The 24,017-nt window shown below is 35.6% G+C and overlaps 1 protein-coding gene across 1 annotated transcript in view; it reads right to left on the bottom strand.

Annotated features, from left to right (window-relative positions):
• The window catches only part of PDGFC (platelet derived growth factor C), a 121,751-nt gene that overhangs the window by 4,666 nt on the left and 93,068 nt on the right, over positions 1–24,017 (bottom strand). The window contains exon 4 of the mRNA XM_063422931.1: positions 3,493–3,700. Within this exon, the coding sequence (XP_063279001.1) occupies positions 3,493–3,700 (208 nt within the window). The remainder of the gene's footprint in view (positions 1–3,492; positions 3,701–24,017) is intronic.

Here is a 24,017-nt window from a genome sequence, read left to right as displayed (position 1 = left end):
GGAAGATTGTTTCTGCAGAGACTGATGTACTTGGTACAGTGAATTAGAAGGAGCTAAGCTTATGTACTGCTCAGCCCTTCACGATGAGATACTGAAAGAGGAAACTGGGCACTGACACCTCTTCCAGCAGGTCCACAGAGCAGTGGGATAGAGAATCTTGTGTGGTGATGTCCTTCTTCATTGCCTCCTGCCTTCTGGCAGCAGCAGAAGAATGCATCAATTTCTCACACACAGAATCTCTAGGTTGGAAAAGATCATCAAGTCCAACCCAGCCCTAACACCTCAACTAAACCATGGCACCGAATGCCACATCCAGTCTTTTTTAAAAACATCTAGGGACGATGACTCCACCACCTCCCTGGGCAGACCATTCCAGTACTTTATCACTCTTTCTGTAAAAAACTCTTTCCTAATATCCAACCTATATTTCCCTTGGCATAATGTACAAATTTCCATAGCTACAGCTAGCTGTAGTTACAGAGGAAAGGGCAATGCGCTAAAATAAGCAGCATGTTACATATTTTGTCACAAAAAAAGGAATTAATTTGAACTCAACCCCTCAGACCTGTAGACATTAATTTTAAAAGGATTCTGTTGGAGAACACAGAGTCAGCTCTCAGCAGAGATCCTTCAGTGTGCTGTACTGTTACAGCAGGCTTGAGGAGAGATGAACAAACGTCACGTTTGATGTCCATGCTTTAAAATGTACTTAGGTATATTGCTATGATACCTCATGATGAACCCTTGCCCTACCTTATGTAATTCAATTTCATTAAAAGGTCTGTGGCAAATTTATCTGAGGCTTATATAATTACTTCTTTGAAGTGTGTGAATGAAGCTGTTATTTTTTCAAAGAGTAGCTGTCTGTTCAAAATTTATTTTAACACACTGTGGGCATGAAGCTAGATGAGAGAATGTATATATTCCCTTGAAAGTGTTTACTTAACCACAATAAAAGGTTATGTGGATTTCCCAAGTGCACTGAGTTACAGTACCTGTTATAATGTGAACATTTAAACACTCCTTCAACTTGGCTTCCACTCATGTATCATGTTTGACACAACAGTCAAGGTTCTTTTGCCTAGCACTAGCTCAGGAGGAGTGAGAGGCTCTGCAGCATCAGAAATGGGAAACATTAAAAATAAGTGAAGGAGAAAAAATGTAGACACAGGTAGCCCTACAGTAAAGTATATTTCAAGAGTGTGCCTACACTGGCACACGCAACTGAACTAATCCATGTTCACAGCAGCCTGAAATTAATTGTGTTATGCAATTTGCAATGCAATTTTCTGGCATCTTCCAGATGTGTATTGAGTACCACAGGGAAACTTCTTTCCCAAAACATTTTTCCAGCTGGATACTGCTCTCAAAGTCAGTGAAACAAATTAAATTCCAGTTGGGGCACTTGTGTGTGAGCACAGATAGCAGCAGAGTTGTTTTTATTCCTACGCACTTTGGAGATGTTCCTGGGAATGTAAATTTCTTACTGGCTTCTACAATAGGAGCTGTTACAAAATCTCAAGCAAGAAGTGGGGTACATAAAAAAAAGTCTCATACTGTACAAAAACCACAACTCCTAAGGACTATGCTTTGATTGGGACTATTTTTCCTCCTTAAGGAGATTTCAGAATATGATCTAATGATTATACATAGATTTCAGTGGGAAGTGATGGGACAATTTTTTTTTTTGCACAGCAAAATATATTTTATTTTTAAGCATGTTTAATAGTATAAAAGTATTTAGGACTATATTTAGACATCAAAGCTTCTGAACCTGGTGTTTCTTCTTGCCTGACTAGAAGTTTTTGGAAGCTTTTTATCCAGAGAAAATATCAGAGACAGAAATTCTCTGGAATCTAGGTTGTCTAAATATAGTGTTTTCATACAAATTATTAGGTAGGAGTAGAGGACATTTCTCTACATAAAGTAAGATACACTTTTAGTAACTTGTTTGTGAAAACAGGACACTAATTTAGCTTTTACACTGAAACACTGCAAAAATGAAACTGATCTAATCATGAATCAAAGAGTTTGAATAAAACCAAAAAATGTTAGGATATGCACTTCAGGCAAACATTTCTTAAAAAGGTTTCCAAATACAGCAAACATGCTGCTAGAGAGAATAACATGGGGGAAAAATTAAAAAATAAGGAAAAGGGTTTGCTTTCCCTATCTATTGAATAGTCCTAAGTCATTTCAACTGGACATATTTTCCACCACAGGCTATTATATTACAGACTCAGTAATGCAGTCTGAGGGTGGTCTCTAAGACAAATGTGGTAATACCATGATATGTTTATTCAGTCAAAAAATCTATTTCAGCATCTAATTAGAAATCTTTAAAAGATTTACTCGGATTGTTTCTTTCTAAGATGTGTCTTGCAGGCAGTTTCTTTTGTCTATAGAGATGTTATCCAACACCTGCATTTTGTTTTTCTCCCACTTACTGTGTGCTTGTGGCATGCATTTGGCAAATACTAAATCTCTTAAATTAAGGAGGTGTTAAATGACTGAGAGCTTTTAAAGATACTTCCTCCTCTTTGGGTCATAATTTAGCTGCTCTATGCAGAACAATCGCAATATGGATAGGATACAAATGTTGGTTTCTGGGCTCTGATCTAAGAATTAACTGTCAAACCCTTAAATTTGAGCTATGAAGTGTTCTACTTGCTCTCTTTTCTTGCTGATCAGGTGACAACCTTTTAGTTTATGTCCACCAACAGGGAAGTCATAAATTTTCCTTTTCTTGCTGGTGGGCAAGGAAGGTGGTATTGCCTTCAGGCTATGCATCCACTTTATCCATAAACAGGAAACAGTGGGTAGCATCTGGATGGGATGTGGCAGGAAATTCCTGAGTGTCAGATGCAGAGGGAAGAGAACGAATTGCTGATCAATAGATCTACAAATTCTGAAAACACAGTCTACTTTACTTCTGATGAAGTTGACAACTGCAAGATCAGCCCAGACATGGACACACGATATTTCTTAAGGTGTCATCAAAGAGAAATACTTGGTTAATTGCTCTCAATTTATTTCATGTAGAGACTGGAAAACTTCTAGGGAAAAAACAATCATTCACATGATAAAATAAGTGTAAGACATTACCTACCTCAAATAAAAATAAAGTTTTTGACCTCCATAAAAAAGAAACCCACAGATTTCAAACATGTGTACCCTGTCAAGATGCCTTGTTACTTTAGAGAAATAAAGATCTCCCAGGTTCCCTACAGGAAACTGCTGTGTTTGCTTCTTTTTTTCTTTTTTTTTTCATTTCCCTTTGCTGCCCTATCCTGCAAGATTCCTTTAAGTTTTGAGTTTAGCTATTGTCCTTTCTCAAATAATTCAGTGGTGCGGACAGCTAACAACAATGTTATCTGCTCTCTGTTGCATTCCTTTCTTGGCACCAGATCTCAAGGTGAAGAACGCTCTTAGTTCTTTGTCAAGAAATCAAACCCATAGAAAGCTGCAAGGACAGACAGAACAGTCAATTACCTCTTGACTTCCTCCCGTGAATGTATGCTTTCCCAAGAAGTTGCCACGTTGGTCTGTACAAATCTTCCAAATCCAGTTGCCACCGATCCGGTTCAAGATAGCGGATAAGTTCCTCCACGGTGCTAAATCCAGCGACGGCGTTGTTTAGTACGTCCAAGGGCATGGCTGATGGGGGTAGCAGCGATGGGCTGGGTGCTGCTGTGTTGTGCTGCAATCAAACCCAAGAAAAGAGCGCCAGTCAGAGGGTTAATGGACCTGCTTTGACAAAGTGCTGTACTTTACCAAGTTACATAGCTGGGAAAGTTTATAAGCGGATAGCTTGTTTCCAAAGTACAGTTTATCTAACAAGACAAATGACAGAAGTCAAAAAGTACCTAATTATTCTTTAGCAATAATTTTAAACAAACTCCCACTGCAGTGTTTGCCTACTTCTTACATTTCCAGCCTTGCAACTAGCATGCCACTACACCTGTCCTTTGAAGATGCTCACTGAGTGATGGATGGGACTTTAGAAAAAGAACAAAGGGTGATTTTAAAATATGGCCCTATTTACAGGCATTTCCCAAACCCCTTAGAAATCTGAAACATTTCATATTCTGCCTTTCCTCAGAAACTTAGCTACAATCTTTATCTTCTAATCCTTCAATGCAAAATATTAGCATATCCCAGTACAAAGACAGCAAATATTCTTGCTCTCATCTGTAGATAAAAAAATGCACCACTTGTGTTTCATACAGTACTAAGAATTATGCTTCTGGTTAAACAATAATGAACAGAGTAATAACAACATCTGGCATAACTAAAATTATTTCTCTCTTGCAAAGATAAAAGATGTTCCAAATTAAATCAAAAGTATTTAAACATTGAAATTGAGTCCTGAAAAAGTATTTTACCACAGCACAAATCTCACTGACAAACTCAGTGGACAGGAGTACTTAGTCACACACAATTCAAGCAAAATGAGGCATCTGTTTTTGTTCACTCTACAATCTGCTTTAACATTATGCATTGATTTGTATTTTCAAAAGAATAAAAATGGCAGGCAGGTAAGCCTAAGTAGGAAGCTGCTTCTGAAGCACCTAGAGTTTAGGCTTTAGGCTTTCTGTATGCAGACATGTCCACAGTACTGAACCAGAGCAATTCATCTGGATTGTTTGAGAAAGATGAAGAAAAATTTGAACATGCTGCCAATTTAGGGGATGGAAAGGACAAGAATATGTGTTTATATAGATATCTATATTTAAAAATTCTCATACCACTTAGTGTCAAAATGGCACATTCAGTACTGGAATGTGAAGTGTGTATATACTGTAATTTTTTCCATCAATGGTAGGCAGTCATTTACCTTTTCAAAATGATCAGGGAAATTGATGAGAAAGGTAACAATTATGCTGGAAAAGAAGATTTAGTAAAATAATCCTTGCAACACTACTCACTCAGCAGAAGTTTTCTAAAACATATATTCCTGTGGTAGCTGTATCCCATACCAATAATAACATTTTATTTTCTGTCCTCTAAATTCTATTAAATATGCAGTTTTGGTTTCAGTTAAATGTGTGGTTGAAAGAGCAGCAAATGGGAGTAACCGCCATGGCATTCCTATTTTTTGCTTCAAGGCTTTCTCTCTCCATAACTTCAAGAAATGCAGCCACTAGCAGGATTTGTGCTGCTTTTTATCTGGAAGTCTTGCAAAAAATAATACAAAACCTAGATTAAGTGTTCTGCTACTGTTAATTTTTCAATATTTTCATCTTGCTAATCATTTGCAATAGAACTGATGAAACAATCGTTTTCCATTCTGAATGAATGTGGTTTTCATAAAATTAAAATATTTCTTCTTCTTTTTGCCCCATTACCTACATTAAAAAAAGTAGCATGTTGATCCATCCATTACATTATGATAATAAAGCAACAGGTTCTGGTCTACAATTTAAATAGCTGCTCTTAGCAATATATGCTACTTAGCAAGTTTCAGAATAGTGCTGTGACACTGTAATTGAGATGGTCAAAAAAATAAACATTCCAAATTTTTTCTTCCTGTTTTTCTCCACAGTGCTGTAACAGCCACATTTCCTGGTTTGTAGGTGCAGGGTTTTACTAACATGAAAAACAAAATCATTGGTAGAACTAAGAACTGAAAAAAAATTAAAAAAACTAAAAACTAAAAAGAACTAAAAAAAAAAAAAAAAAAAAAAAAAAAAAAAAAAAAAAAAAAAATCCTTCTATTTTGTTTCCTTCCTTCCAGCTGAAGAATTTACTTCAGTGTCTTACTTCCACTGGGATTTTTGTTGCTAGAAAAAAAGGTGGATTCTAGAATAAAATACATCAATCTAGAATCTATTTCCGTATTTACAGCTTACAGCATGCACACTAAAAAATACATATGTAGCAAATAATCCATCAGTTTATGGTATTCTGGATTCAATAGGCATTTGCCTGAGTTAAGATGTTGTGAGAATATGGAAAATCATTGCACTTAATGGTAACACAAAGTTGCCATCACTTTCTAGTCATTCTCATAGCAGCCCAAAACAGAAAGAAAAAGTAATTGAAACAGCAAAACTATACAACTTTGAATGTTTTAGAATAAACTCATCAGGATCTCAGGATTAAGGATGTTTTTCCAATAATCTCCAATTTTAGTCAATTTATATGATAATTAAAATGTACCAAAGATTAAAGATGACTGATATAATGAAGCTATAAGTGCTGTATGCATTTGTGACATAATAACCTTTATGAAAATTCAATAAACTGTTCAAGATGAATGGTACTTCTAATTATACCTTACATTGCTTTCACTTGCTAGTGGATACTAATTATTTTATAATTTAAATCCACGGCAGCATAAGTGGTACTTCTTCCAGTGACTAAAACTATATACTGGAATTCTATACAATTTATAATTTCACTTGACGCTCTCAAAGTTTCTCATCTGCAGGCAGAGTTTACACATGCAATAAGGTTTTACTTGCAGGGCAGAAAGCAGGAATGACTTGATGCAAGAAATTAAAACTTGACTTCATTGATGGTGCATACCTTTTAGAACAAGCAAATGCAGAACTTCAGCATAACTCTGAAAAGTAACATCATAGCTGCAGCTCAGAAATGCTGAAATGCTTCCTACCTGAAGCTTTCAGTCACTTTATAGTAAGTCTATCACTCCTGTTGTAATTTAATCTATATTTCTCTAGGCAGTCCTACTCAGATGCCTCACTCCACCTGCAGGCTTGACACTCAGTGGAGTCCTCAAGGCACTCCCTGTGCTGTGCTATGACATCAGTAGGCAGTGGGTATCGGAGAGATGCCATTTCACAGCAGAATGGTGATGGGAAAGCCCCCCAGGAGGACCACAGATAAACTCCAGCTATTTTGCTGCTCACCATTGATGGAGATGATGATCTGCTAATGAAGCAGCCATCTGTCAATTGGACATTCATTCCATTGATGGAATTTCTCATGTCTCCCCTAACAGGTCAGCTAAAATAATCAACCTTTGATTTAACATATATTTATTTATCTGACAGGGGAGATACAATCTAAGACCGCAGACATTTCTGCTGTCCAAATATAGCAGCTATCCAAAATATCTTTCCTGGTGGAAACCATTTTCTGGGAAGCGATGTTCTCCAAGCTCTGCTATAATAAATATTATTTGACAGTAAACACTTTTTCTGTCATAGCAACACATTCTCAACACATACCAATGTTTCAGGCTTGAGATCACCTTTCTTTTTTATTTTTTTTTTCCTGAACATGAATAATTTCTGTCACGATAGATTTGACAAATGCATCAAGTTCTCTATGTGATTCCTCTAGTGAAAACACACTGAGGTTTGTTTCTGTTTCTCAGGCCAGGAAACAATTTCAAATTACTTTAATAAGCATAAATATGCTTAGAACCAAGATAGAGACAAACAGTTGCATATTTAGTGTTAGTTAAAATGATTCAGGATGAAAACCAGAGCAGAAAACATTGAACTTCTGCTGGCCTGTACAACAGCCAAGAAAGACAATTAGTGTTGGATCAAACAGAATTTTCTTCAGGTTTGTTTATATTGTATTTCTGTACACGCACTTAGCTCTATCAAAACAAATACCACACAGAAATCCCCTGAGTTGTTTACAAACATAGAAGACAGGCCAATAGACAAAATTTAGGCAACAGGTAAAGATATAGGCTCAGAAAAAAGGATGGAAACAATACAGACTAATGTCACAAGACTATCCAGGCCAGAACATCACACATAACAGTGCCCCGGAAAAAAATTAGGGACTAAAATGCATCTTATAGTGCTCATAATGTTATTTGTACCCTATTAAAGCAATCTGGTCTCTTTCTCAAAAGGAAAAGGATTGGGCACTATTGTAAGGAGAATAAGAAGTCAACCCTCAAGGAAGCAGCATATCTGAACAAAAACTTCAACAAACAAATTTAAAATTATCTAGTTGCAGGTCAAGCCTAAAGTATTATTTACTATTTAGCCCAACTTAAAGACTTACGATTAATTTCTTGTGCTGACATATGTTTCTTGTGTTATCCTGAGCACAGTATTTAGGCAAAACCTTCATAATGTAAAGCATCTGGAAGCAGTATCTCCCTGCTATGTCAGCATGACTGTGTATGTGGCTGAATAATAAACAAGAGGCAAACTTCTGAAAAAGAAGCATAGACCTGCAACAGCAAAGCCATCACAGCTGAAAGCACAGCAGCTGCTAACACAAATACAGTTTTAGATTCACTCTGGCACCAGGAATTTCACAGCATACAGGTTAGAAACACAGCCTTACCAAATCTACAAAATGAGCATAAAGGCAATTCCTAGATCTCAGAAGTTCTGTGAGAGAATGAATACAACCAATTTTTTCTAGATACTTTTTATTGGTTTACCTGAAGAATCTAGAAGTGTTTTAGACAGATACCAGGTATAAATTTGGATATGAGACTGGATATTATAACCTTTCCTATTTGCCAGGAAAGGTTATAATATCCACCTGTTCTTTCCTTGGACTGTATCTGCTCCAAGGATAAACAACTTAGGACATACTGACCTACAGTCTACAGAAGAACAGCTCTTAAGCACTATTATGACTGAAGAAAAGCCTTTATTTTGCTCCTGTTTCTCAGGATAGGAGCAACGACATGCTAAAGATATCAGCACTACCCTCTTCCAGTTAAAGCAGAGGCAAAAATAGTAATGTCAGGTTGCTGCCGCCAGGAGTAAGGAATTTCATGTTTAATAACGCAAGCACTAAGTTAAGACTGGAAAAACAAAAACAAGTGAGTCAAATACCTGGCATGACAGGACACTTACAAGTACTGAATACTATGTCTAAAATAATTGCCTCCCCACAAAAGAAATCCCCACTTCTTGTTTTCCCTTCTTGTCTTGAAAAAAATATTGTCAAGCAGTTTCTGAGTTATGACCCATTCATCAGTTGGCACAGTTCAGAGAAACTAATCAACATCAGTGTAGGTTAATCAAACTAGAAGGGACTCTATAAAAACCTCAAAGGAACCTAGTCTCCCCTGAAACTCAACTAGGATCAGTAATCTGAAAGAAATACATATTTCTTTTAATGAAATATCCTTAGTTTGATGGAGTTCTTTTTAATTAATTTACAGGAACACTCCAAATCCTGCTTAGATTTGAAGATATGCTTTTGAAACTTATAGTACATGTACATTCTTGTAACAGGCACAATAAAGAGCCTGTTTTCTTCCTTTATAATCACAGGTAACCCTCCTACTAACATCATTAGAAGCTATGAGAGAAAGCAGATATCCAGCTCTTTCGAGTTTGCCCTGAGGACATAAATTTCTCCACATAACAATGACTCTTTGTTTTCTCCCGTAAGTACATGCAATAATAGGTGTGAAAAGCCTCTAGAAATCCTGACCTACATGAAAAAGCACACGCTTTTACTTGCTTGCATCTATGCAGTACAAAAGGAAAAGCACTTGTGAAAGTCTCTCATTTATAAAGACATCTCTGTGCAACAATAATTTGCACTGCTAAGAAAGTGCTAGTCCTTCAAGTTGCAAGGCAGAAGTAAAAAGTGAGATGATCTCTAGCTGAGCCTGTGTGCAAACACCCAAGTAGAGAAATCAGGTTCCAGGATCCTCCTCTTATGTCTTAAGCAAAGGAATGGACAAAAAAAAAAACAACAAAAAACCCCACAAAAAAACCAAAAAAACACCCACAGAGGCAGATAATCCAATTAGGCTGCCAAAACCAGGAATAAAGAGAGAATGAAGAGGATGAGAGGATGTTTATTGCACATGGTAGAGATGGAAGTCAGGAAGGTTGTCACAGTTCCCATACATTGCAGCACTTTCTATTGCTTTAGATGAAGTTATTGTCACAGCAGCAAGAATGGTTGCATGAGAGGCACATCACCCTGGGGCTGCTGCTGAGGTGGGGCTTCTGAGTAGGTAGGTCTGCTGAAATAAGCTCCAGCGGCATGGAATTAAACATCCCTCTCTTTCAGCTGGCCTCACTTCAGGGATGCAACTTCTGCCAGTCAAATGACATACAGATAGAGGGGTACCCTCTCAATTTAATGCTTCTGCAAAAGAGAACCAGACTGCAGGATGACAGCACCCCTCTTTCCTGGACCTCCAGCTCTCTGCCTTTCACAGGCTCCCTAAATTTTCCATTCCTATAGTGTGCTAGAGACTTTTACCAGAAGCTTGTTCAGGCTCTCTTCATGTCTGTGCAGGGTTTTCCTTTTATCTCACTGAGGGCTCACAAATACTCATTTGCTGAGTATCCATGCATGCCCTTGCATCAATTTACATCTCAAGACAGAGATGTCTTTATATATTCTACATCCATATTTTTGTTACTGGAGTTTGAGGATTGCTTCCTGAATAATGCCTAATCTCTACTCTCCATAACCACCAACAAGAGAAAGACCACAGAGATCACAAGGGAAAATGAACACATTTGTGCCTTTCTGGTTTTGCCTGTCACAGGTGGGAATAAAAGAAATGAGATTTGCAAAAGTAGCACTGGATAACAGTTTTATAGCTTAACTAACAGCATAACATTTCCTCAGGCTAAACTTTTGAGATAAAATGATTTTTGAAAATGTTTAAATATTCCCCTTAGGAGAGTTTCTGTGCAGTTCACAGAGAAGGCCTGGAATTCTATTTGTGCTGGAAACAACTGCAAGATGTTCCCAAGGAAGCTATCAGCATGGAAATGGCATAGGATGTCACTAATCATTAGTGTTCCTCTGGCAAATTGCAACTTTTTGCCTGAAGCCTGTGCATGCTGACACCTTTTGAAATAGACAGTAATGGTGTGAGAGACACTCTGTGAAGATAGAGCTAACACATTTAGAGCTCTTCATTAACTCTCAGAGGATGCCATCAATAGCAATAATCTGTGGAAGCTATTTTCAAAAAACTTCAGTGATTGGTTAGTTATTATAAATATTTATAATCATGTATGTGTACATAAATAGCTGTGTTCATATATGCATAAAATACAGTTTGATTTTTTTCTGTGATCACATGTATGTGATAAAAAAACCCCAAAACACAAAAACCCAAAAAAACACCCACTAATTCATTTTAAAGGCAAAAAGAAGAAAAATTATGCTGAGCACAGTATCATATGGGAGATCTTATTGTCAATACACTTCATCAAGATAGTTTTAGAGGTTTCTATTCCTAGGAAATATATACACAGACACAACTATCTTTCTTGGATGCAGTTGCACGTTATTGATTTTTTCAGTGCATCTGGTAAGTCTCATTGAAGTAGCATATGACACTTCATGAGTATTTCATAAGCACTACAAAATTACCTACCTCTCCTTTACTAGAAGTATTTGTTTTTTTACAAATGACCCAGTGATTCTTGTATTCTTTTGGGCAAGAATTTTCATTCTTTCTACCTAATTAAGGAGAGAAGAATTGTATAAACAACTCTGCTTGAAAGTTGTGTTGCCAACATTTTGGCAACTCAGAGATCTCAAGCCATGAAGCATATAACCCCTGCGAGCTCCAGACCCCAGAAGGCTTGCAGATTCAACTAGATACTTGCAATTGAAGTCAAATTCTGATGCCTTTTTTCTACCTTTCTAATGGTTTTTTAATTGTATTTGCTTGCATTAGGAATTTGTGGACATGGTAGTGAATAGGATTCTATACAGAAGACTCAAAGAAATGTAAGACATCTCATGACTTGGACACATTTTGACACGGTAGGCAAAGACCCTATTCTGAAAGCAGGACCTGATGAAGCTGGAATTCACTGAATCAAACAGGAAGCATTAAAAAGCAAATGCTTTGGTTGTGATAATAGTATAGAACAAGTTATGGCATAGATTATCTCCAAGACAAGAAACTTCAAAGTTGAATCAGTATGTCAATTTTAACCTCGAGTTACTTCCTGAAATAATTTGTCTTTTTTTAAAATCATTTTCAAGTTACCGTAGATATACAAACCAGTTTTAGGTTTATTATCCCAGAGTCTGGGTTCCCATTAAGTATATTTGTGGCCGAGTAACATTTAAATAACAACTACTTTCAAAATCTTAATTTTTAGTGATCACTCTCTCCTTGTTTATACATTTCTCTCTTCTAAATGAGATTTATAAAACAATATTTAGAGTGAGCTCTCCCCACACCATATAACTATATATATATGCCATAAGAAAAAGTCTACCTTTTGTATCCCAGTAACAACTGCTAAATATTTTGATTTCTGAACTTCAGAGTAACTTTCCTTATAGCATTTTCAAACCAAATTTATGAAATGCATTTAAAACTATCTGGCTGTTCCTGTCTCATGCCTGAGCACATGGGAAGACTATAACTGCAAGTTTAAAAAGCTATAACCCAGTAGATAATGTTATGTCTTGTACAATTTAAATGCTTAATAAAAATATTTAGTCTAATTCAGACCATGGGCAATAGTAGCACCTATACATACATTTCAAAGGGTATGAAGTATTTGTGTGTTTATACAGATAAAGTACCTGCTGAAAATTACTGAAAGTAGACTGTGTATAGGCAAAATGAAGTAACAAAATAATTTACTGAAGTACAGTTTCTCTCATCACAATCTCATAAGATCTTTCTTTGGAGAAAGATCTCGTCATGTGCTTGCAGCAAGGTGCTAAAACAGGCAAATTCCCCAATATCTAAGAAATCATAACCTTCTGTCTGATGGCATTTTCTTTTTTATATTCCCAGGACTATCCTAAACAAATTAGTAGCTGCAGTGAATCTGCACAATGTGTGGAACGTGTGAGGGAAGGTGCAGGACAGGTAGTCAGCTACTCACTTCTCATGGGACTGCTGCTCATTGCTACAGGTTAGGTTTTGGAAACACAAAATATTTTCCTAAGTAGTAACTCTGTCCTCTGTGTCTCAGTGCCTTCCTTTCAACTCTCCCTTATAAAGTACTCCTCACAGTATTTAAGGACATTTAAAGTTTATTCCCTGCTTAATCTAGCTCATCGCTAAGAAGTGATTGCAGTCATGTACCCTACATTTGTAGGCAGAACTCTATATCGATTACTTGCTGACTTTTCCAAAAAATGTGATATTTTGTCCTCACACCGCTCTCACTGAGGAGCTAAAGCACAACTCTACAGCGACCCTTATAAAACCACTTCAGCATTTCATTGCTTGATGACTTTTGAATATACCCACAATTACCTTTTTATGTTTCAACCCTAAGCTCTTAAGGTACCTTCGTTTTTGTTTGGTGCTTGTGATTAAAGTGGTAGGGTATTTAGTGACTGTTTTAAATAGAAGTGACAACACTTTGCACTAAAATATTCCTTCATGGACATTCAAACGCATAAGTTGACAGCTAAATAAGAAGTGGTTTTTTTTTTCAAATGTGGCTATAAATAAATCCTTTACCTTCATTTTATGAATATAAAGTTAGATGTAATTTTCTAGGTTGTCCTATTTTGATGAATGTTGTATTATACCTGCAATTCCCTTATAGAAGAGAAACTTTAAACAGACTTATATATCATATAAGCAAGAAAAAGAATATCTCTTCTCAATATTTATAATGATATACTTTTCTTTTTACAGTTTATATTTATTGTACAGAGACACTGGCTCCAAGATTAAGCTGAACTTCAGCAGAAGAGGATTCCACCAAAGCTTAACTTCTTTCCCTGAAACTCTGATATTATACAAGTCCAGTACACATACCTGAAGGCTGTATTGTAGAACACCTTGTACTTCCATCAGGAGAACAGGACAAGCTGAATTTTGCCCATGACATGAAATCATCATCAAAAGGAGGAATAACACTGTAGTTGAACTGACAGCAAATTAAGTGCCCAAATGTGTCAATGCAAAAGGAGATTCCTTAAAGCAGATGGCAGTGGGCATGTAGATGTAGCTTTAAGAATGTCTGCTCAGATCTTACTGCAAATGGAGTTACTGTGACTGTGAATCACTACATTTACAGACACACCTAAAATTCAATCAGGAAAGAGTTGCGTCTGCTGTATTTATGATTTACAGAAGCCTTTTTTTATTTTCTGTAACAAAGCTCTAGTTATTAATTGACAGACAGTAGCTGACAAGAGAAAAACAGTCAACATAAGTGCAGCTGTTCTGAATACAAAAAAGTTTTTATACATTCTTCTATGACAGGGGATATGTCTGCAGACCTTTTTTAAAATTACTAATTTTACTCAAAACACATATAATAGTGTAATCAAATTTAACAACACTAAGTGTTTGGAGTCAGTGAATGAACTGCTCTTTAAGTTCCCTCTAGAAACTTCCCCACTGGAAATGGGTAGGTGTTCCTAAGAAAATGTTTACTTATACCAGTATGATCACAGGAAGTTCATCAAACATTAAACACTAGGAATGATGGTTGGCTACAACAGGAAAGTGTATTTGTGAAAGACAATGAAAATTACTTCTACAGTGAACACTATTTTAATTTGATCCTCCAGTATACATGTTAAATTGCATTCCACTACAGCTTTCTGTTCATTTCATATCACAATAAAATGAACACACCCAGCATTCCTGCACAGCAGACATTGCAAATCAGAGCTTGTCCTGCCTTGAAGGTAAAATGTCCTTGAACAAAGCATTACTTTGCAGGGAAATCACCTCATCTCTGTCCTAATAAATCCATTCTTAGTGTCATCAAACATTTCATGTTATCTCATCATACTTGGATATATATTATGCACACAACTAGAGTAATGTGATTGCAGAACAAATAAAAGTCAAAATTAATTGGGAAAGTATGCCTAATAAGAGAAATTTAAGAAAAAGTATTTTGAAATCCCTTGCATTTAGGAGTAAAATATTAGACGCATAAATACAAAATCATAAGTAGATCCTGAAGCGGAATAAACAGTGTTACAGAGGAGACCAACATCTGAATAAGAGAGGATAGGATCCTATTTGAAAAAAAAACCAAATCCCATTCAAATATTTTCAGAACAACATCATAAAAACAGATATTGAGCTGCTAGAGAGGTCTCAGCTGAAATACAGTGTTCACATTGATCGCCAGCACTTGTGAGATACAGGCAGAGAGAAAGAGAACATTCAAAAGAAAGAGCAAGATGAAAACAAAAGAATGAATAATAAAAGATTAAGAGATAAAAGATTAAATGACACAACTTTCTTTCATCTCGACAAGAGCAGGCTGACAGGAGATAAATATGCAAAAGAGCATTGGATGATCAGCTGTTTTCTGGTCCATCAATGACAAGAATTATTTATGTTAAGTGTTTGAAAAAGTTTTTATACAATGTAAAAGTGTGCAACAGATGACATGGGGAATCTCTGAAATCTTCATCCCTGGACTTCAGGAACAGCACTAGAATCTAGCAAAAATGAGCTTAGTGTATCTACTCCCTGCTTAATGCAGGACAATTGCTCAGAAATGTCCAGTCCCAGTGAGTTCCCTTCCAGCCTTGCATCTCTCCGATTGCATTGCAAAGCACCAACCTAGTAACCTTGATCTTTCTAGAAGATCTGTAAAATTATGCTGAGGCATACGCTGAATTTTAGAAACAAACTAATTCTAAATAATTTTAAAATCTGTTTTGAATAACTATGCCAAAAGCTCCTCTGAATACATAATCAAACACTTTTTTTCCTCAGCAACTATTTGACAATTTGTACATTTTAACTCTTTGGATTTAGTAAACTATCACTACTACTAATGGTACACACAAAAACAAGTAACTGCATGCCAGTGTACCTAAATATAGAGTATCTGGTAGGAAAATACACTTTTTTTTTTAGCTGAATGTCAATCCACAAGCCCTTAAATGAGAATGAAACTACTCTGATTTTGGACTTTAATTTAGCTACTTTTTCCTGAAGAAAATTAGGCAGTCACAGATTTTGCTATTAAAAGTTGGTTCCTTGGGAGTAGCAGAAGTTCCTTTGGCAGTATCATTTACAATTTCTTTGAAACCTCAAAATAGTATGTAATATAACACACTTGAGAAGATGGTTTTAGTATCAGCTATAAAATAAAAGTAAATGCATTTCTGCCATGCTCTACTTTTCCAAATCTATTTAAAATTGATCCTTCAAAGATGGTTTGAAAGCAGACTTCATTCTATTTCTAATAGTCTCCCATGAAATTTGGTGCTGCTTGTAGCATGAAAAAATCCATTAAAGTAGTATAGGTTGAATTTTAAGGCAGCACTATAAACACTGCCTCAGTCCGATTCTTGGTGTTATCAAAAATGAAGTAAATCTTTGAAACAGTCTAATTACTTTTACTATAATGAATAAATATATATTTTACTTTGTACATTCAGTTCCTTTTCAGCCCTTTCCTTGGCAAAAAAAGAAAAGAATAAAAGAAGGAAAGATGGCATCTGCCAAGTAATAAGCCCATAGTACTAACAAATCCAACATTTTTTAGAGAAAATATCTTTCTGCTGAGGACTGCTAGTAAATCAGCTGTCTTCCATAAGGCCTGATATCTTCAGTTATAACAATATCATTTCCCACAGATGTGACTACATTATCACTAATTAATCTGATGGTCAACTAGATCAAGTATCTTGATAGAGATAGACATATAATTATATTCATTTGGGCTTGCTAACATAGTATGGGTATGGGTACTCTTTTTAACAGAAATTATAGAAAATTATGCTGCTTTATGTTCTCACCCAGGCCATTAATCTTCCTAGTAACATTTTAAACATTTTAAGTCTATTCAGGCATTGCTTGTGGCCCCAATCCTGCCACAAGACTGTTTATAGCAGTCACACTGACTTACAGGGATGTCTCCATGTGCACAGACCTCCATCTGGTTTCCTCCCTTCACACTACCCCAGTTTTGCACCTTCAGTGTGGTGGGAAGCTACAAAGTCAAAACACCCGCACAAGAAGTGCTGCACACTAACACTGCACTAATCACAACCCATTTACAAACTGCTACTACCTGCTATACCTTACTGTTTTGAAAGAGGTAAAGGGTTTTTTTCAATTTTGTATTTCAAAAGCATAATTTTAAAATAGTTGGAAAGCCTTTTAAAGAGGTACCTCTCATTCTATTCCCCTTATGTACCCATTTTAACACTCATTTGAAAAAATATTATTTATGCTCTAAAACATACTTTTCTGCTTGTATACCTACTTAAAATATCCCTGTGTCTCTTATTTTCCCATTCACTGATTCAGCAATACTATCAGTTTCTGATGATTTAATGTAGAATATATGGAGCTAATTACAGAACACAAGACATCAAAAACTGTGGTTTTCTAAACTTTAATTAATTGTGGTTTCACAGGCTGCTATTCACTGCCATCTAGGAAGTGGTTAGATGTGGGGCTTATTATCAGTTTAAGTAAAAAGCCAAAGTGTGAGGCACTGGTTGCACCAGAATTTTCCAGCTCATAAGAAATATGACTTTCTGTGAACTGCAGACATTGTGTAATGTGGGTTCAAAAGAGAGAAAGCAAAGTGTTTTGTTGCCTTAGCCTACTGGACTGAAAGGCACTTGCTAACCAGAAATTTATCTTTTGACCAAGTCAGAAAACCTACCTCATAACCATGTCAGTGAAAATGCTCTTTTCAATCTCCAACCAAGCACTATCTCAGAAATAAGCCAAATAAGCAGATAATTTAGGATTATATTTAAAAGGCATTATTTACAAGCAATGATCACTGAATATACACTGTGGTATGGTTTTTCCAGGGCATGATGGACAGACACTGCAAGAAGAGGGGAAAAAAAAAAAAAAGGGGGGGGGGCAGGGTGGAGGGAAGTGATTTTGCAAGGAAAGCACCAGTCAAGAATGCTCACTGAAGCCATCTGCATGGGCTAATTCTGGTGAGATTTCTCCCACCTGCCCTACACAGTGAAGCCCCATGAGATGTTCTCTTTAAATAAAAATAAAAGCACATCCTGAAGGTTATAAATACCAAAAATGAAACATAATTGAGATGTTCTGCATGAATTACACTTATGAAGCAATGTTAAACAAGTTGAGTAAAGGGACAGTGGTGACTGCCATGCTTTGCTGAAGGAAGTCTTAGTCTTGTATTTGGAGAAATTATTTTCTGCTTTTGTAAATGTTTATACATTTGAGATATCTAATTGCCAAGAAGATAGTATTATCATGTTCTTAGCCTTTTTTCATTATTTACTATTTAATTTGAAGCTATTTTGCATCTTTCAGACTATCTGTGCAGTCCCAGTGGACAAACAAGGATTTGAATGAACAAATTAGGATGGATAAGCACTAACCACTTGGGGAATGGGAGGAAAGACAAATTGTCGTTTCAAGTACATCACCATAAACCTAAAGTAAATTGCCTGAATTTAGATGAGTATAAATTCCCTTTGTAAGGTTATATTTCTGTTAAGAAATCAGAAGAGGACATTTTGCTATTTAACAATTCAGGTTACATTCTCTTCTCAAACAATTTACTAGTATTAGATATGGGTTACCTTAGCAACTATTATGTTGTCAAAGAAGGTTCTGAGAAACCAGGATGCTTTAGTAAGCAACTAAAACATTGACAACTCTTTATTTTTTTTTATCTACTACGGTTCAATTTCTCGCACAGAAAATTAAATCAATTTTTTTGGATAACCACTGACTGGAATCTCAGAATGAGAGCATCAATACGTGATTAGCATCAAAGTTCAATTCCTGCAAGCAATCTCTACTTCATTACTGAATCTGGTCCATAGTGTATAATTTACTTAATTAGGAGATTAGAGAAATACATAGGTGCTGGGCAGAACATTAATCTCAGTGTAATAAATACATATAGGGAAACAATTTTTTGACAATTAATTCATTAATATATATTTTTAAAAACCCAAAACCACCAAAATCTATTTAGGATTGAATAATGTGACTATGATTGCGATGGTGTGGTCATTGTTTTTCAGACTCACAATACCTAATAGTTCCTGCTGAAGGCAATGGGAACTGCAGGTTCAAAAATCTGTCACCATTCACACTGTAAATGACAGAAGAACTAGAATCAAAACTTCCAAAGATTTCAAATCTATAAATTGGAAAGTATATGATTATTATTGAAATTTCAATAGTACTGTCTATGAATAGAAATAAAACTAAAATTGCAGGCCATAATAAATTCAAGTTGATGGATTGTTAAAATAACTTTAAAATACAATTATTTATCCAATAAAGCCCATAAGAACACCTTTTGTAAACAAAATTACCTAACCATAACAATTTGGCATTACAGCAATTGCCACTTATCACCCTTTGGATAACTTATTTTCTCTTATTGTTTTTCTTTCTCCTCTGAGCATCAATACTTGGCAGAAATAAGCTACTATCCTTTTCCTGCAGAAAGAAAAATAGTGGAAATTGCCACTCTGCAAGAAGCCATGGCCTGTGGCAGACTCTAACTGAGGACAGAATACTTTGCATGACAAAGTCAGAGGAGGGTATAAAAGATCTAAACTGAAAAATTCACATGTACCCCATGCAAGATGTGTTGTTTCCTTGCTCTCTTGGGGGATTCCCTAATTGCTTATCTTTAATTCTCTAATTGCTCAATTAGGAGATTACCTTTTGTAAGTATTTAACTAAGGACAATTTCAAAAGTAATTGTACTCTTATAATTTATTAGGAAATCTAATTTAGAGAAAAATTAAGAAAGTAATGGTGTTATTAAAATCACTTGTCTCTGGTTTCAGATTTTCATTGTGACTACACCTTAATAGTTTGTTACTCTTTCAAATAGGAACCACAAAACTGCAGCCAGTTCTATCCATAAAGTACCCATTAGCATTTTTGTATAGCACTGGTTTAGTAAATTGTGGCTTTGTATGACTTATTTAATGATGCTCCTGAGATGGGATAAGTGTTCTAAAATTATCAACAACTTTTTTGAAATGTCCTGCACAGAAAAGTGGTGTTGTTCACACTTTGACACCTTTTAATGGGTTGATTTTCCAAATTCCTTTGTAGTTTTTAAGTTTCAGGGGATGAAATATCAAACTTTAAGATTTTAAGATTTAAAATTTTAAGATTTTTTCCCCTCTTTAACAGCAAGTCTGTTTTCCAATTTAAAGAATTGAAAAACTTTCTGAAAATTTTTAGTTGTCTTTGTACTGTTAACTTGACCATTTATCTTTGATTTCTAGTGAAAAGCTAAGCTATACTCTGAAGTTTTTATACCAGCAAACAATTTCAAAACACACTTATGAACCTTAATTCCACATTAATTTTGCATCAGAAATAAACTGCTATTTTGGACACCTAATTGCAAAATGATTTTTTTCCAACATGAAAGGTGCCTATAACTTTCTTAAACAAAAAAGCAATTAAATAAAGCAAATACAGTATTCAAAGTTACATGTATTGACAGAGTGCAAACAGGAGGAGATCTATGACAGAACTCCAAGCCAAAAAGATTACACAGATGACTTAAGAACAGGAAGTATTTTATTATTAACTTTTGATTACCCAGAACACCTCACACTGAAAAGCCCAAAGACAAATATGCACACACAAATCAGAAGAGTTCAGCAGATCAGAATGATTTTAGAAGATAAGCAAGGGCAACCCTATTAACAGCTTACCTATTAAAAGCTTATAGATATGTGGCAAACTGTCCTTCCAGTTAGAAAGTTAAAAATTATTTGGCATTTGATCCTTTCCCCTCAAGAAGTATAGATGATGACTGAGAGGGTTTGATAATTTGGCTCAACTAAGTTATCTTACTCTCCTTGGCTACCTAGACATTTTGGTTCTGTCAGTCAGCAGGCAAGTTCAGGGTTGGTTGCACAGCATTAGCAAAAATTTCTTTTCAAATATATTTTAAACCTCAGGAGTTTTCAAGCTTCAAAGACAGTGGTCTTTTAAACACTCACATGCAGGCACAGTGAGAAAAATTGTGAAAATAAAACACTTAAAAATTCAAATTCAGGAACTGCATTTACTAAGCCAACCAACCACTAAACTATGAAGATACTGATTTCAAACAAAATTTCCTTAGCACAGCATCTGTCTTTTTAAAGATGGTCATGATTTTTAAAGGGTGCTTGTCATACTATTCAAAGAATATTTAGAATAAGAGATGTCTACTGACAAACTCTGAAGCTAAGTGCTACTAAAAGACACCAGAGCTAGATAGTGAACAATAAATCACCATATTGGTTTAACTATCCCCACCACTACACTCAAAATCCTCTGTCCTCCTAACACACTCAGGAACCGCTGTAAGGGATGTCAGGGTAGAGTTATTGCAGAGTTCCTCCAAGAAAGCCTTTTGCAGCTGAAAGGGAAAGGATACTAGAATCCACCAACCTCCACAGTGCCTGTAGGATTAGATGCAGAATTTCTTGGAAAGGCTGTGTCATCTGCTTTTACACCTCCACCTTTCCAGTGCCTTTAAACCTGGTCTTCCATGCATTAAAATACACCCTTCACTATGAAGCCGAGCGTTTTATTTCTCCTCGTAAATGATCTTTACTGTTTTTTTCCCATGATTTATTGCTCAGCTCAAAATCAGAGTGAAATTAATAGCCAAGCATCTGGAAATGTCTTTTGCCAAATAAACTGCCTTCCATTTCCACATGCAAGTTTTGTTTTGTTTTTTTTCTTAATTTGATTTTGTTTTTAAGCAATTACAGTTCTTCAACAACATTAGTCAGCTAGGAGCAAACATGGAAGCAGCCTTCCTAAATTCCTCGTCTACTTCCCTAGCCTGAGATAATTGCAAGAACAGATGTGACTGCTTTGTGATTTTCTAGACTTTCCCATGAAAACAAAACAGAAAGCTTTTCAACAACAATCCTGGCTTCTTCAGCCAAACCTTTCATCATCATCATTAAAAAGGTTTTGAGCACTTACAGAAGCTAACAAATGACAGCTCATAATCCCCATCTGTAACACCAGAGGCCAGGTACTGCAAAGACAAGACAGGTGCAAATTTTGGTATTCCCATAGTGCTTATTATGTATTCCTTTTTAGAAACAAAAGGATTTGTCTTAACACCACTACCAATATCCCTCATTAATCTTCCCATAAGCAAACTCTTACCCTGAAGCTACTACACAGTGTTATTATTCTGTCAAGAATTTTTCTCCTGAATTTAAAGAGGTGCTTCTACCAACCTGTGGAGCTAGAGTCTTCAGTAAAAACCATCCACAGAAGCTGCTCCACAGCTGAATTCATCTCAAATGTCTACAACTGCCACCATGAAACTCTACCATGTGAAAAATAAATTTTTTAAAAAAATTGAGAAGTTGCACTCTTCTATCCCAGCTTCTTTCATTTCATTTCTGCTTTTGCCTTTTCCTACCAGAATCATAGTAAGAAAATTTAGCACAGTACACAACACTCTAATTAGTTACTGCCTGTTTTGCTGGGGTGAGACAATGGATAGGATTGTGACATGACTAAGATACGAATAATGAATAGGGACAGAACAGGAATGCACCTAAATGGCACAACTGAAAACTATGGTGGTGTCTGAAACCTTGTATCAAATGTACATTTGCTTACCTTTTCTTTCAGTTAGCAACCATGGCAGACACACTGTCTCAGTACTTCAAAGAAAAAAAAAATCAGGACTGTGCCAGTTACACAGGGGATTACTTTGAGAACGGGATAGAATCACTTTGCTTTGGAATTTGTAGAGAAGCCATGAGCTACTTTCTGCTGATACTGAAAACTGGAGAAGGAATAGTCAACTAGACAATTCTGTAGTACTTAAAGTATAAAAAGCATGGGTTGCTAAAAAAACTTTGTGGGAGAGGAGGGTGATGTTGGGAGTTCTTTGAGTTTTTTGTTTGGGTTTTCTTGTGGGATTTTTGTGTGTGGACCTTTTGTTGCCTTTTTTTGTCCAGTTGTGTTTTTTGTGGGGAAGATGATCTGGGTTTTTTAAACCAAACATATCAAGTGAAAAGTAGTTCATAAAATATTTAGTAAAGGATTAAATAAAAAATTACAAATAATTGAGACACTTCAGTCTTTAGGATCGATATGATCAATTAGATTGAACAAATAAACTTGAACCATGACTACAGACTAATCTTGAAAGACTAAAGGAACATTTGAACAATGTTATGAAATATTTATGTTGAAGTAGCATCCAAAGCTCCAATTACATGACATCATTAAGTTTACAGTTGAAGAGTGACATTTTTATATACATACAGACTGCTCTTAAGTCACAGCCTCACTTGAAGTTTTTTTTGTTTGAGGACCCTCATAGAAAACCTTTAAATTTTTGAAAACAGCAGAACATACAACATTAAAATTTACACTAGAAGAGTAAACAAGTAAATGATAGACCATGTAAAACTCATTTCCAAGTTAAATATGCATACAGAAACTTCTATGCTGAAATACTATGAGACACTAATAAAGTTTTTAAATACTAAAGAAGAGTCCCTGACAATATAAATATTTATTACTAAATGGAAATTTAATAAAAGCATTTGGCTAATTTACAGAAAATAAAGAAAAGAGATTGTCTTATGTATTTGAAATACTTTTCCAATTTATTTATTTGTTTATTTATAGTGTATTTAATTGTTTCCAGTGAATCATTCTACGATCTGCTTTCAAGTGGGAGGAGAGGATTAATATCTGATCAAAGACATTATTTGGGACAAGGAGCAATAAAAGTTGCCTGCTTATCCTTAACAGTTGTATTACCCCATTTGTTGTTTGTGGTAATAATTTCTGCTTTAAACAAGCTGGCACAGAGTGATTTAAGTTGGACATAATGCTCTAAACAACTAAAGGGAGAGTCGCTTTCATGAGCTCTTGTCCATGTCACTTGTGATTGCCCCTCAATACTTTCCAAAAAATGGCCCCAAACTCAGAAATTAAAGACTTTTAAGACTTATGTCAATGTTCCATAAAAAAAACCCCTTTGATATTTGTTGAACACTCCTGAATTTTTCAGGAAGAAAACTTGCACAGAACTTGTTGTAAAAAAAAAAAAAAAACAAAGCATGACATTTGTGGTAAAGCAACTGCATTTAATTTTGAAATTATTGCTACTTATTTAAAAATCAGAAAATGGGCTGAT

This window comes from Prinia subflava, chromosome Z, assembly GCF_021018805.1.
Source record: "Prinia subflava isolate CZ2003 ecotype Zambia chromosome Z, Cam_Psub_1.2, whole genome shotgun sequence".
Lineage (NCBI taxonomy): Eukaryota > Metazoa > Chordata > Aves > Passeriformes > Cisticolidae > Prinia > Prinia subflava.
Note: the sequence above shows the minus strand (reverse complement) of the source record. Positions and strands in the feature narration are given on the sequence as shown.